Genomic DNA, 14,936 nt, shown 5'->3' with positions numbered 1-14,936 from the left:
CTTTCGTCAGTTGATGGCCCAACTTGTGTGTCAAACCACACCTTTGGGATTTTTCAGCCCACTGTCACAGAGACAGAGTCAGGACGTATGACAACTTGTTGCGCTTTTGTAATCTTGTAGCATGGCATTAATAAAGATCGAGCTGAAATCGGTTTGATGTCCAAAAACTGAATCATCACTGAATCCTCTTCCTGTACTGGTCGTGCCTGTACTGGCATCGACATGGAAGGGACTGCCGCAGGTCCTGGAGCCTGAGTGTAAGCTTGTACTGGAGTCAGTATGGGGCCAACAGCAAGTACAGAGGGGTCAGACAGCTCTGAGGAAGGATTTGCCCACATTAACATGACTGAGGCCCCTTCGGTTCCGTTCTTTGGGGCACAAAGCCACGCCAGAGGGAGCCAGAAGCACACCAGAAATCTGCAGCATGGCCTTCTTAAAGGTTTCAATTGCCTGGGGCCTTGTGTCACAGTCATAGACACATTAGCACCACTGCCCTGTTATACACTAGAATAGGACAGAAAAGAGCTTTTTGTAAGGCATAGCAGCACATGAAAAAATAGGCAGAAATGGCGAAATAATGTTGATAAGGATTAAAAAAAAGGCGTCATTACAGCATTTATCACACTAGTATACATGCTGTGGAACAAGGCAAGCTTCAAAATTGTAAATAAGCGTCCGGTTACGATCTTTGCGGATGAGATACTCTGCCACAAGCGTGATAGACATCCCGCCCACCGTATTACAAGTTCAACTATATCCTATGGAACCTGTAACAGGCGGCGCGATATTCACATGCCAAAACAACAAGGCTGGCAAGAAATGTGCCTTTATGAGCATCGATTTTGAAAAGGAAACTCCAGGCGTTCTCTACCATGCCATATTCCCTGTTAAGATTTTGCAGTGGCTGTTGTACATGCCTGTGTCAAATGTGACTATTACAGCCTTACAGATCAAGAACAATCTGGTATATATGTAGTTTGTTAGACCTGTACAAGGTATATAAACTGTGGTGTATGGTTTGTCGAAGGAAAAGAAATATGTCCATCCTGATATGATTAAGATCTTGTCATCGGCACACAAAGGAGGTCAGATACCCTGGCGAACCATGCTCAAATCTTCGTGGTATGCCGGGGTTGTAAATGTATTCTGATAGAAAGATAATAGAAAGACGGGTAGAAAGGCATATGTGTAATATGTATTTAAAAATAGAGGAATTGGGTCTTTAGACCCGAGAAGACTGTTTAAAACAAATTACGTTAATATTTAATGTTACATGGTTATTTAGAACAAACACCAGAATGTCACTGAGGAAGCTGTCTATGTGTGACGCCTTGGGTACGTATGTGTTGCCTGAGCTGGAAGGTCCTTCTAGAGCCAATGAGTGTATATCTGTAAAGATTGGCAATGCCAATTTGACCTGTACTATAATAATGTAAAGTATGCTCTGTTTTGCTAATATTCTTTAATTTTAATAAAATGTCCGTACACAAAACATGCGTCTTTCATTTCATGGGCTCTAGCGGATGATAATATGTTGGGGGCAAGTTTAAGAAAGCTTTATTATGATACAAGAGGGGTTGGAAGCTTTGGAAGCACCAAAGCCGTTTAGTCGTAAATGAACCGGTAAATAGAACCCTGGTGAAGGCTTGGTTATCTAGGGAGGAGGTGTATTCACTCCACAAACCAGCTAGGGGTTGTTTTAAGAGGAGGCGGACCATCTTTAATGGGCAAATAGATTATCAATGGCAATCGAAAATAATCAGTCTTCAAGATTTAGCTAAACATAACGGAGCTCGATATATTTTAACAGTCACAGATGTATTGTTCAAGTACGCCTTTGCAGAAGTGCAAAGCGATCAAAGTGAAACTAGCGTCACAGAGGCTTTTCAAACCATCTTTGAGAAAGGTCGAACCCCTCAAAAACTACAAACCGAAAAGAATTCTTAAACAGTAGTTACAAAAGGTACTGGACGATCCCCACAAGGTGTATAGGGTTGAAAAGATTCTGAAAAGGAAGGTTAACGGCGCTTACAGACAGGCATTTGTCAAGTAGAGTAGATGACCCAAGAAATTTAACAGTTGGGTGCTGGCTAGCTCCCTGCCTGAGTTCAGAACGGTCTCAACAAAGACGTCGAGATGGATTCATTTCTCTTTTATATTACCCTACCATCCAACACCTGTAAGGCTAAACCTTTAGACCTCAAAGGGCATTTGGAGGTAGCCTTAACAGAAATCCAATACTAGAGAACATGGAATACATTTACAACGAACAAGGCCAAATTTAACATAAAGCGTGAACAAGACTCATTGAGCAGAAACGCTGGCTTTCCATCCAGTTATTACCCAACCATCACAGCAGTAGTCGACACCATCATCAAATCCATAGCCAGCATTGAAACGTATATGAATAGTCATCTGCTGTTAGATAATGTTAGAAGGAAGGTGCTTCCTAAAGCTCCAAATTGCAATACCGTCTTTAGATGCGTGGGTAAATTAAGAAGGGTTTTAGGTACTGTGCAACATATAAAAAACAATGTTGAACCGGATTGTAAGTGCCCAGATAATAATGGGGGTTCTATACAGTGTATAGCGATATTGTAGAGGTGCAGAGGATCTGTGACCGTTATTCACCCCTGTTAAGATGGGTCCAGGTAAAGGGCAAATATAATAATTTGGTTAATATTCAATTTAACAAGGCTGACTACTTAGAAATTTCGAAAAAAACATGTTGATACAATTTCAATAATGATATTTGACGACTAGTCTAAGCCTGTGTGCTTAAATACAGGAAAGTTGCTGTTAAGCTTCATTTAAGACCGAGATGCGACAGCGACTATTAAGAAGGCATCATGGTGGTCGGGAAAACATACAATGACCCTTCTATGTACAGGGACGATTACAGAAACCAAATTGGTTATGCAGGGCCTCCGTACTTTCAAGGGGAACGCGTTATGTACGGGGCGGTTTGGGAGGTGTAAATAATATGCAGGTTGTGTTAAAGAAAATAACCAGCAGCTGTATCCTGGCTGGTATTGATACGGGACCTTTGCCTCTGTGATGAACAGAGCTCCTTCCGGCGTGTATGCTGGAGACCCCTGCCTGACTAAACTTGCACTATTACTAAATCCTCGTTTTGGGAATTCTCATTGGGATACACATCTAGGATACATATACTGTGAAAAGAAGGGATTCTTTCTGGACACAAGATATGTGTAGTCTTAACTGTGTGTCTAACATTGGACCCTATTAAATCCCATTCGGGACGGAAATCCAACCGGATTCAAGGATCTTCGCACATTGAGTACAGCCCTGAAGAAGTCCTTGCCCACGACGTGGTTGGTTCTGTGACATCCGTTGTCGTCAAGCGCATGAACAAGAAACTCCAAGATGGAGCGGGGCTTGTGTAAAAGCCACACACAAGTGTTAAAAGGAAGTGGCGGTCTTCAAAGGGAAGGGGGGCTGCCGAATCCCTATAAAAAAAATTTAAAAAGATATTCTTCTGAAAATGCTCACAAAAGAAGAACCCCTAGACGGAAGACAGCTTTAAAGAAGAAGAGAACAGCCTCTAAAGTAAATATTTTTTAAAGAGCGTGTAACCTGAATCATAGCCTTCGTACATTGAACATCGAGCAAATGCGCCAAATCAGTTTTAGACTTGTTTACTCTAAAACCCACGCAGACCAGCATCGAAAGCAGTTTTTTAATGGAGGTGTCGCCTCTAGCTGCTTTGACGTCATTGGCGCTGATAAGAGATATTTGTGTCAGGATCCACAAATATGTATTTGGATCTCAACAACACTCTGTTGCATCCTGTATGTAAAATCATAAAAGCTGGCTGTATCAACATAGCAGCAGCCGTTAGCAAGTAGCAACGATCTCTTACCCCATCACAACCATGTTTAATCAGGTGGACATCGCCTCATCACGCAGAGAGATAACATGTATGCCTACATGGAGAGTATTCTAAATTACAATAGTGATGCCCTTGACATGCAGCTTTCAGAAGTTCTCTTCTACAGGAACACATACACCCAGTTTGAAGACAAGGAACTGGATGGTGACAGTCAAGGTTTTGTAAAAAGATCATGGATCGCCATAGGCAGTCGACAGTTTGACCTCCTAGGGTGCATAAATTCAGACCTCTTCTTCCAAGATAAACTGCTTGTCAACGATAGTGATCTTAAGATCAAACTTAACCGCAATAAGGATTTGTTCTGTCTCATCAATGAGGTGATGTGTCAGTCCCTTACAGCTGCCCAGGGGAGGTGAAGCGTCGGTTCCTTACAGGAAAGGAGGTAATGAGTCAGTTTCTTACTGCGTGGCAAGGTGATGCGTAGGTTTCTTACTGCGCCTCCCAACAATGCAACAGATCTGGTGCCTTGATGCGATGCGCGATGATACAGTACAATGCGTGGGTTCTTGCAGCAGCACAGCAGGGCTTGCGTCAGAATGGGTACGGTGATTGGTCTTCGGAAATCAGTGCACTCGATGCAGCGTGCAGCGATTTTCCGAGTCGCAGGCAGGTGCTAAGTTGTTTTTGGGCGCTGCGTCGTAAACAGGTACGGAAGCGCCATGCTTCGCGTCGTTGCATTACTTTTCCGCTACCAACAGCCAGAACAACCTCCAGATGCCCAGAACAGCTACAGTCACCTCTTGGAAGGTCACAACTCCCAGCAAGGAAGTTCAGGGGTGCTGAGGGTGAAGTCTTTGTGTCCCTGAGACTTCAGAACAGGAGGCAAGCTCTACTTCAAGCCCTTGGAGATCTTCCTCCAGCAGAGGACACAGCACACAGCAAAGTCCTTTTCCTTTCCTTGGAAGAAACAGGCACTGCAGGCCAGCCCCAGACAGCACCCAGCAAAGGGGCAGTACTTCTCCTCGGTTTCTCCAGCTCTTCTCCTTGGCATAGGTTCCTCTTGATACCCAGAAGTGATCTAAAAGTCTGGAGTTTGGGTCCCTCTTTTTATAATACAAAATCCTTTGTTCTCTGTGAAAGACAAGCTGTTTGCCCAGCCAAAGCCAGTTCTGTCCTCTCTGGTGCAGCTTCCTGGCAGGAGGTGGAGACAGCATTGTCCTTGGCAGACCAAGCCCATTCAGGTGTGAAAGAAATCTCCTCCCCGTACTCTGAATGCAGCCCAGGTCTACTCAGCCCAGCCCTGACTCACCCTGGAAAGGCAGGGACAACACAACCCCCTCTCCCACCCCACTAAGTGGATGTCTGAACAGAATGCACATCCCCAGGCCCTGTCACTCCAAAGCCAAACAGTCAATACACCACCTAGCAGAGACACACTGGATGGTTAGGCAAGAAAATACCTACTTTCTAAAAGTGGTATTTTCAAACCCAGAATGTAAAAATCACCCTCATTAAAAGATGCATCTTAACGTGCTGAGTTCAGGCATATCAAACCTTTATTATCCTATCTTGTTTCCATGGGCAGTAATGCTCATAAGATGTTATGAGCAAACTCCCCATTCTATTCTATGGGACAGATAGCCTTTCAATAGTGAAAAACGAAATAGTCAGCCTTTCACGAACAGGACATGCTACACACATTAGGGCATGTCCTACCTTTCTCATACACTGCCCCCTGACCACAGGGGTACCTTGGGCCTATCTTATGGGTGACTCACATGTAAGAAAAGGGAAGGTTAGGGCCTGGTAAGTGAGTCCACTTGCCAGGTTGCCATGGTATTACCAAACTGCGCACAGACACTGTAGTGGCAGATCTGAGTTACATTTACAGGCTGCTTATGAGGGTGACACAATCAGTGCTGCCGGCCCACTAGCATTTGATTTACAGGCCCTGGGCACACAAAGTGCATTGTACAAGGGACTGACTAGTAGATCAAATAGCCAATCATGGAATCACCAAACCATAACAACAATTTAAAGGGAGCACTTGCACTTTGGCAAAGTGCCCATAGCATTTAGACCAGCAAAAACGAAGTCCAACACACAGCAACAACACTGAAGGCAAAGACAAAAATATAGATGAAACTCATGCCAATGATGCCAGGTCACACACCTGCCCGCCTGCCAACAGGGTCTTTTTTATGAGGGGGCTGTATCTCTTCATATTGATAAGGTAATCTTTCTGTAGTCCGGTTCCTGTACAAGGTCATTAAGAGCACCTTATGTGTATTCTAAGCTCCCCAAAAAGAGACGCACACCTCTACATCGGATCTCGGCCACAGGGGCTCCATGGGTTGAAGTTCGCTAAGACATCCCAAATGGACCCACTTCTATATGATCCCACTCCCCTGGGACACACAACCCCCTACGGCAGTGCCGAGGCAGGACACCAAGGGACCGGAAGTCCTAGTCAATAAGGACGCCACTTCTGGGGAAGGACAGCTGTCACTTTTTGGATTATGAGTAAAGGGATACCTTCCTACTACTAAGTATGTTTGAGTTCTGGTGTCAGCGCAACATCCTGTGATTTTGGGCAAATCTTTAATATCCCTACCTAAAATAAGAATGAATTATATTGTGTGCAATGTAACTGGAATCATGTAAATCGCTCAAATGCCTTTGGGCCGAGATCACCCTATATAAAACTACAAAAACAATAATAAAGATTCTGGGATGTGGGACACATTTCTTGGGAGTGACCGGGCCTTACTGTGATCCCAAACCGACACTGCTGTCCAATATCAACAAGGATTTACAATGCAACGGTCTCACCTTTGCAAAAGTTAGAGCTATTGGCATTGTAAATGACAAACTTTTTACTTATGTGTTGGTATTGAAAACAGATAAATAAATGCCATTGTCATTTACAATGCCAATAGCTTAATCTCTTGCAAATGCGAGACCTATAGCATTTGCAATGCAATAGGTCGCGTATTTACGAGAGTTTGAGCTATTGACATTGCAAATAACAATGCGTTTTATTTATGTTTCAAAAACCAAAACATAAATAAAAGGTCTCACACTGCTGTCTCTCCCTCACACAATGCTGTCTCTCACACTGCAGGTGTGGGTTGTGGGTTTCCATATCACACACACTCACAGACACAAACACCCCCCCCCCTATACCTTCTGTTCTTACCCTGCCCCTGCACCGGTCTCCAACCTTGTCCCCTCCCCAGATCTCTTACTGCCCGTTGCCAGCCTGCTCCGCCTTCCTTCACTGCCAGCCCCCCTCCCTTCCCCGCAGCACCGCCAGGCAGCCCTCGGTGCGACATGACTCGATTTTTTTTTTTTTTAATGGCAGCTACATTTATGGAAGCAAAAATTTATTGTGTTGACGTTTTTAATTCCTGAGTAATGGGACAAGGGAGGGTGTGTGGACCCGAACAGACGCAGGTTTGTGCATTTACAGAAGGGACAGTGATCGACTCATGCAGCAGCGTCAAGGAAGGGGCAGAACTGGGCAATAAAGTGCTCGTGTGCTGATGACGGCCGGGAGCCGTCATGACCACGCCCGCGATCGGAATGTCCAGCACTGCAGCGGAATTCCGGCCGCGGGCAAGGGGTTAAATAGACTGAGCACTTCTTGTTTCCAGGAGGGCAGGCGGGCGGCACACCACCACTTGAAGCACGTGGTCCTTCTGAAGGAACAATGCTTGTGATCTTTCAAGGGAAACAATAGATTACATGGTGCAGAGAGTTCTACGTAAACCGCTGCAAGGATTGGTGGGAAGAGGAAGAGAAGGCTGTTTTAACAAGCGCAGTGAAAGCAAATGCGGGCGGTACGCCACCACTTGGAGAGCTCGGGGCCTTCTGAAGGAACAATGCTTGTGATCTTTCAAGGGAAAGAAACGATTACATGGTGCAGAGAGTTCTACGTAAACAGCTGCAACTTGATGTTTTTAATTCCTGAGTAATTGGACGAGGGGGTGTGTGTGGACCTCGGACAGAAGCGGGTTTGTGCATTTACAGAAGGGACAGTGATCGACTCATGCAGCAGCATCGGGGAAGGGGCAGAATTGGGCAATAAAGTGCTTGGAGCGCGCGGGGCCTTCTGAAGGAACAATGCTTGTGATCTTTCAAAGGGCTACACAGCCAAGAGCGTTTACAGACGTTTCTACAGAAAGAGAAAGAATAGATTACATGGTGCAGAGACTTCAACGTAAACAGCTGCAGCGATTGGTGGAAAGAGGAAGAGTAGGCTGTTTTAACAACTGTAGTGAGAGGAAATCTCACCGCGAATCGCGCGCGGCTAAATAATTAAATAAACAAGCCATGGCACAGGCAGAACAAGCGAGGTAAAATCAAACCGCAAATCATAATTAAAAAATAAACAAGCCACGGCACAGGCAGAACAATCGCGGTGAAAGCAAACCGCACAGCAAATCATATTTAAACAAGCGCTCGCCATGACGCAAGTTTTCTCTTTTAGCCTGTCCTTTTTCAGATTGACTTCCCCGACTTCCTGCTGGGGTAAAAGGCTCCTTATCTTCTTTATGGGGCCATCTGAACCCATAAAGAAGATAAGAAACCTTTTACGCCAGCAGTAAGTCGGGGAAGGCAATCTGAAAAAGACGGGGCTTAAAGAGAAAGAAGAACGTCACTAGGACCTCTTCTCCAATGGCTGGCCACCGTTTAGGAGGCCAGCCAATGGAGAAGAGGGGCGGGGCTTAACCTCGCTAGTGATGTTCTCTCTATCTCATTAAGTCTCGCCAACGAGACTGCGCAAGCGCAGCCATCGCAGGCTGAGATCTAAAAATGAGGTCTTATGACCTGGGCCCCACCAACAACTTTGTGAACCTGGCTCCCGTGCCTGTGTTAAAAGGTCGGCACACACCTACACATCTTTATGTTCCCCTGCAGGATTAATAATCCTGGAGCCAGGCCTGCATCAATATCTGAATGTATCAGTTGTATCTTTTTTTTGCCCCATAGACATTTTTGACGTCTCTGGTATACAATGTAAAACTGTTCGTCACTAAAGGGAAATTTGCTCTAACTGATAAGGCAGTAACATAGCTTGTACATAATTTGAAAGTCATGAGTACAGCACTTTTACATTGGATTGCACATGTATAACATGATAAAGCTAACATACCTTCAAATGTAGCTTCTTTCTCCCCCCACGTGGTCAATTCCCTTAAATTGCTCTGCTAGCCCTCAGAAATATTAGTGTAGGAGAAAATCCGATAGGACTATCATTAGCCTGAAACTGCATTTAAGAGAATACACGCACCTGTGACTTCCACAAGGCCTGAAAATCACACAGATTTAAATCCGACAAATAAGGTTCTCACCATATGTCTCCAAATGTTCATCAAGTAAAATGCAATTAAAACAAGCACTGGCAAAGCCAATAGGTCTGACAAGCATTTTAAAGCCTGCAGCAATGAAAAACAACTATTGGTTTCCTTATAAATGATTGTAAAGTGTGATGATAAGGCATATGAAATGTAAAATAATCCCTCATGCACGGTAACGCAAGCACTCTATAGGGGGCGGCATAATACATCAAACCAACACAAGCATACAGCGAAAGAGTGATACTGGTTTGGGTGGAGTCAAAGCCTACTCTATGTTTATTTTAAAGAACTGATAACAGTAGGTGAACCGATAGCTGCACTGTCAACCCAAGTCTTACAAAAGTTTTAATCACCCTAACAAAATTACTGTGCACATAGGAAAAATGCAGTTGTAGAACTTAGCATCCTGACAGAGCACACTACAGACGAAACATTTGTGGTCCTTCATACTATTACTTCCCCCGGGCGAACAATCACACTCCCTGCTCACAAACCCTATCATTAAGAGTATCACATGATTTCTTCCTGCAAATCCATACTGTCCCATCTCTATTCCTTTTCAGACCACGCCCCTTCCTCACCGTCCAATAAGCAGCGCGCTCAGAGCCGCCAACAGCAGCACTAGGAACCCGGCGGCCAGCGCCGACATTTCTGCCCGGGGTAAGGGGAGGGAGCCCGGGAAGGGCTGGCAGCTAACCGCGCGGAAGCAGCAGAAACATTCGGGAACCGGACAACCTGTCAACGACCCGCAAAGTCTACCCAATCAAAACCGGCCTCAGACAGTAAACCAATCCTAGGCGAGCGAAGAGTTCACGACACCGAAACTCACCAATTAGGGGCCGCAGAGTCCTAACCATATTGACCAACCAGGGACCTGCGTAGAACCACAAACGAAGGCGTAGAAATGGGACAGGTGAATAAAAAGCTTGCAGGCGTGATGAAACTACCCAGTGAGCATAAAAAAGCATCCATTTTCAGAAGTTAACTGCGCCCTCAGTCGAAGCGGTAGTCTTTAAATATGGTGATTAATAGATCTTATAAAGAGTGAGAACTGATTTTTCTTTGCAGAATATCCACAGTAGTCTAAAGTGTGATTAGTTCTCGTGATTGCAGGGCTCTCAAATTTCCCGGTTCCACAGCGTGATCGAGCGGTTGCAGTCCAGAGTTTATCCTGTGCTATCTGGGGCATGTAGCCCCCTAATTTAATAATAAGTTAAACTGAACAATACCTCTTAGATGAGACCTTTAACTTTGTTACACGTGAAATCTAGAGTTTAAGCTCCACCCACTTAAACGTAACACCCCCTTTTCAAATCCTCCTGAAAATTATTACAATATTTATTTATTTGAACAAAAAAAGGATGCATATATATGGTTACTTGTGTCTTTAAATACCACTTGTTGCCACAGTCTTTTTATTTATTTATTTATGCATTTTTATATAGCGCGGACTTTACCCGAAGGTGTCAGAGCGCTTCACAATAGGAACAGAACTGATACATGAGAACATTACAAGTGAGCAAAATACAAAGGCAAACGTTACATTAAATGAAGCAAAATTACAATTGTGCGCCAACAAAGTATAAGAGGTAATAAACGGTGCATTACAAAAGTGACAATCGTGAGTCAACAAAATACAAGAGGTAGCAAACGGTGCATTGCAGGAGGAAAAAGTGACGTGTGCAGGTTACAAAAAGCGTACAGAATAAATATAGAGGTATAATACTGCAATATATGGAGGACACTCCAGCACAAGAACAAACGTTACGTAGGCACTGGTGGCACTTGTGCAGGTGTCAAAACAAACAAATGTAGGAGGTAGAAAACAGTGTGTTACCGGAGAGAGTGACGGGTGCAAGTCACCCATGAGTCCCAGACACAGGAGGAAGGACAATACTGCAATAAGAGGCAGACTATCAAACCACAAGAACACACTTGGAAGACACTTCCATAGTCAAATAAAGTAGGTTTTTCAGTAGTTGAAGGGCTTCCTTCAGATAGCATAGAGGGCATGAATTACATTTGGAAATGTCTTTGAAGAAGGAGAACTTTGAGGTCAGATTTGAAGGCTTGGGAGGAGGAGGTGGTCCGGAGCTGAGGCGGAAGTGAGTTCCAGATTCTCACTGCGCTGCCTGAAAAGGATTGGGCCATCGATCTCTCCTTCTTGAAAGTGGGAGGTTCAAGCAGTAGATTTTCCGCATTTCGTGATGGTTTAGAGCCTCCAGAGAGTTTCATTTTATTCGCCAGGTAGCGCGGAGAGGAGGAGTGCAAGGCTTTATGGGTGATGCAGGCAGTCTTGTAGATAGCTCTAGCCTCGATGGGGAGCCAGCAGAGGGAGGATAACATGGGAGTGATGTGGTCGCTTCTTTTGGCCCCATAAATGAAACGAGCTGCTGAATGTAGAACAGACTTAAGGGGGGATAGGTGGGATTTGGGGAAGCCGGTCAGAAGAGAATTGCAGTAGTCCAGTCTGGAGAGGACCAGCGATTGGACCAGGGTTTTGAGGTCATGCACCGGGAAGAAGCGACGAATCCCCCAAAGAAGGCGCAGTTGATATCGGGCAGACTTTGCAATTGAATTAATGTGGGAAAGTAGATTGAGTTTTGTGTCGAGTATGACACCAAGGGATTTTGCGCTGTCGACAATGATGGGATTAGTGTTCAGCAGATTCATCTGGTCCATCCATGATTGCACCGGGGGAGGAGAAAGTGAGGAGGAGAGGAGGAGGAACTCAGTTTTGGAGGGGTTCAGGATCAGTTGATGTGTTGACATCCAGTTATGAATGGAGTCGAGGGTAGAGCTTAGGACAGAGAGATCGTGCGTGGAGGCAACCTTGAGGTAGATTTGAGTGTCGTCAGCGTAGAGGTGATATTTGACCCCAGATTTACTTAGGAGATTTCCCAGAGGTTCCAAATAGAGATTGAACAATGTGGGAGCAAGAATAGAGCCTTGGGGAACACCTTGACCCACCGCCAAAGGAGGTGAGAGACTGTCCTCTATTTTGATCATTTGGGATCTATCAGAAAGGAAAGAAGCAAACCATTTAAGCACGGTGCCTTCCATGCCCATTCTCTGTTGAAGGGTGTTGAGGAGGGTGTTGTGGTTGACAGTGTCAAAGGCTGCCGAAAGGTCAAGGAGAATTAGAAGACAAGACCCCCACGAGTCTAGTATTCTCAGCGCGTCATCGATCACTTGCAGCAGGGCAGTTTCAGTGCTGCAGTTTTGGATGAAGCCGGACTGAAAATTGTCAAGAAGATCATTTTCCTTAATATGACGTGAGAGTTGTTTGCAACACATCTTTCTGTGATCTTCGCAAGAAAGGGTAGGTTAGTGATGGGGCGGAAGTTGTTGAGGTCATTCGCATCCGCAGTGGGTTTTTTAAGCAGAGGGGTGACCTGCCCCGATTTGAAGGGAACAGGGAGGGAACCTTGACAGAGGGAGAGGTTGACCAGAGTGGTCCAATAGGGAAGAGAAAGGGTATAGAAGACAATGGCAATGGCACTGGGGATGGGGTCAAGCGAGTGGTTGGAGGGCTTTGTTTCGAGGATGCACTTGAGGAGGACATCTTCAGAGATGGGGTCGAAGTTCTGCCAGATGGCTAGTGATTTGCGTTCCTCTGGAGGGGTAGGATGAGCGACCTGAACCACAAGTAATTTGACTTTTTCGTCAAAGAATACAGCGAAATCAGCAGCTTTCTTTGTAGAAACCTCCAATTTGGAGGTTGGGGGAGAGTAGTTAGAGGTCTTGATGAGATCAAATAGTTTTTTGGGTCTATTTTTGGCTGAGTCAAGGAGGGTTCTGAAGTGTGATGCTTTCCCAAGGAAGATGTGCTTGTGGTACTCGGATCTTGCTGAACGAAGAGTGGCCAAGTTATCGGTGGAGGGTGCTTGCCTCCAATGTTTCTCCAGGCGTCTTAGGTGTTTCCTTTCTTCATATAGGGATTTGCTGAACCAGAGTGCTGAGGGAATGGGCCTTTTCTTTTTGCTTTGGAGAGGAGCAACGCTATTGATTTCGACTGCAAGGACTGAGAGGCATTGTGAAGTGAGATCATCAACATCTAGGTTCGGGTCTAGCCTTGGAAGTGACAGCAAAGCTGATTCACAGAGGGAAGCAGTGTCAATGTTTTTAGCGTCACGGAACCAGGAGGTAGCCCTCTTGGGTTGGCCAAGAGTGAAAGAGTGAGCTAGGAGAAGAGAGAATGGAATGAGGAGGTGGTCAGACCAGTCTACGTGAATAGGGGTAGCGATAGAAAGCATGCCTGCTTTAGAAATAACAAGGTCCAGGATAGAACCCTTAGAGTGTGTTGATTCTGTGCAGTGTTGGGTAAGATCGTTTGTAGAGAGGAAGGAGGCCAGCCCGTTCGCGGAAGAGTCATTTACAATGCCAATACTTTTATCTTTTGCAAATGTGACACCTATAGCATTTGTAATGCAACATGTTTTATTTACGTGACTTAGATGTATTGATATTACAAATAACAATGGCTAAATTTTTTAAAATAATTAATACTTAAATAAAAGTTATTGTAATTTATAATGGCAATAGCATAAACTTTTGTAAATACCTTTTGTGGATATTATGTTCAGTGTATTTTATTGTGACGAAAATCCAAGAACAGAAGTGAAATATTAACATCTTTTTGTGACATTTGTAATAAAGCTTGAAACATTGAGAGAACATATTTGAACCAGTTGTTTTTGAATGGTTGCACAGATTGATACTGTGGTGGCGCTGAGTGATGTTGTGGCGTCGAGTGATGCTGTGGCGATCAGTGATGCTGTGGTAGCGCATAGTGATGTTGTGGTGCCCCTGAGTGATGCTGTTGTGCCCCTGAGTGATGCTGTGGTGGTGCCATAGATAGAGGGAGGGCGATAGATAGCTAGAGGGAGGGCGATAGATAGATAGAGTGAGGGCTATAGATAGATAGAGTGCGGGCGATAGATAGAATGAGGGCGATAGATAGAGTGAGGGCGAGAGATAGAGTGAGGGCGAGAGATAGAGTGAGGGCGTGAGATAGAATGAGGCGAGAGATAAAGTGAGGGCGATGGATAGAGTGAGGGCGATAGATAGATAGAGTGAGGGCGATAGCTAGATGTGTGTGGTTGTGTGTGTGGTTGAGTGTGGTTGTGTGTGTGGTTGTGTGTTTTGTTGTGGGTGTGGTTGTGTGTGTGGTTGGGTGTGGTTGTGTGAGGTTGTATGTGTGGCTGTCTGTGTGTGGTTGTGGTTGCGTGTGTTGTTGGGTGTGGTTGTGGGTATGTGTGGTTGGGTGTATTGTGGTTGTGTGTGTGGTTGTGTGTGTGGTTGTGTGTGTGGTTGTGTTTGTGGTTGTGTGTGTGTGGTTGTGTGTGAGATTGTGTGTGTGTGTGTGGTTGTGTGTGTGTGGCTGTATGTGTGTGGTTGTGGTTGTGTGTGTGTGCGTAGTTGTGTGTGTGTTGTATGTGTGTGGTTGAGTGTGTGTGTGCGCGGTTGCATGTATGTGTGTGTGGTTACAGAAGGATGTACGTGGAAGAGAGCAGCAGATCAGCACAGCAGAAGAGTACAGGGAGTTAAAGAAGGAGGCGGGTGGAAGAGAGCAGCAGATCAGCACAGGAGAAGAGAACAGGGAGTTAGAGGAGGAGGCGGTGGAAGGGAACAGCAGATCAGCATGGGAGAAGAGAACAGGGAGTTGGAGAAGGGGGCGGGTGGAAGAGAGCAGCAGATCAGCATGGGAGAACAGAACA

General features: G+C 45.2%; 1 protein-coding gene across 1 annotated transcript in view; it reads right to left on the bottom strand.

Annotated features, from left to right (window-relative positions):
- The window catches only part of BLTP2 (bridge-like lipid transfer protein family member 2), a 748,021-nt gene extending 738,058 nt beyond the window's left edge, over positions 1 to 9,963 (bottom strand). The window contains exon 1 of the mRNA XM_078680109.1: positions 9,798 to 9,963. Within this exon, the coding sequence (XP_078536235.1) occupies positions 9,798 to 9,865 (68 nt within the window). The 5' untranslated portion in view covers positions 9,866 to 9,963. The remainder of the gene's footprint in view (positions 1 to 9,797) is intronic.
- Positions 9,964 to 14,936: the final 4,973 nt, after the last annotated feature.

The sequence above is a fragment of the Lissotriton helveticus genome, chromosome 3_1 (assembly GCF_964261635.1).
Source record: "Lissotriton helveticus chromosome 3_1, aLisHel1.1, whole genome shotgun sequence".
Lineage (NCBI taxonomy): Eukaryota > Metazoa > Chordata > Amphibia > Caudata > Salamandridae > Lissotriton > Lissotriton helveticus.
This window is presented reverse-complemented; position numbering and strand designations above follow the sequence as displayed.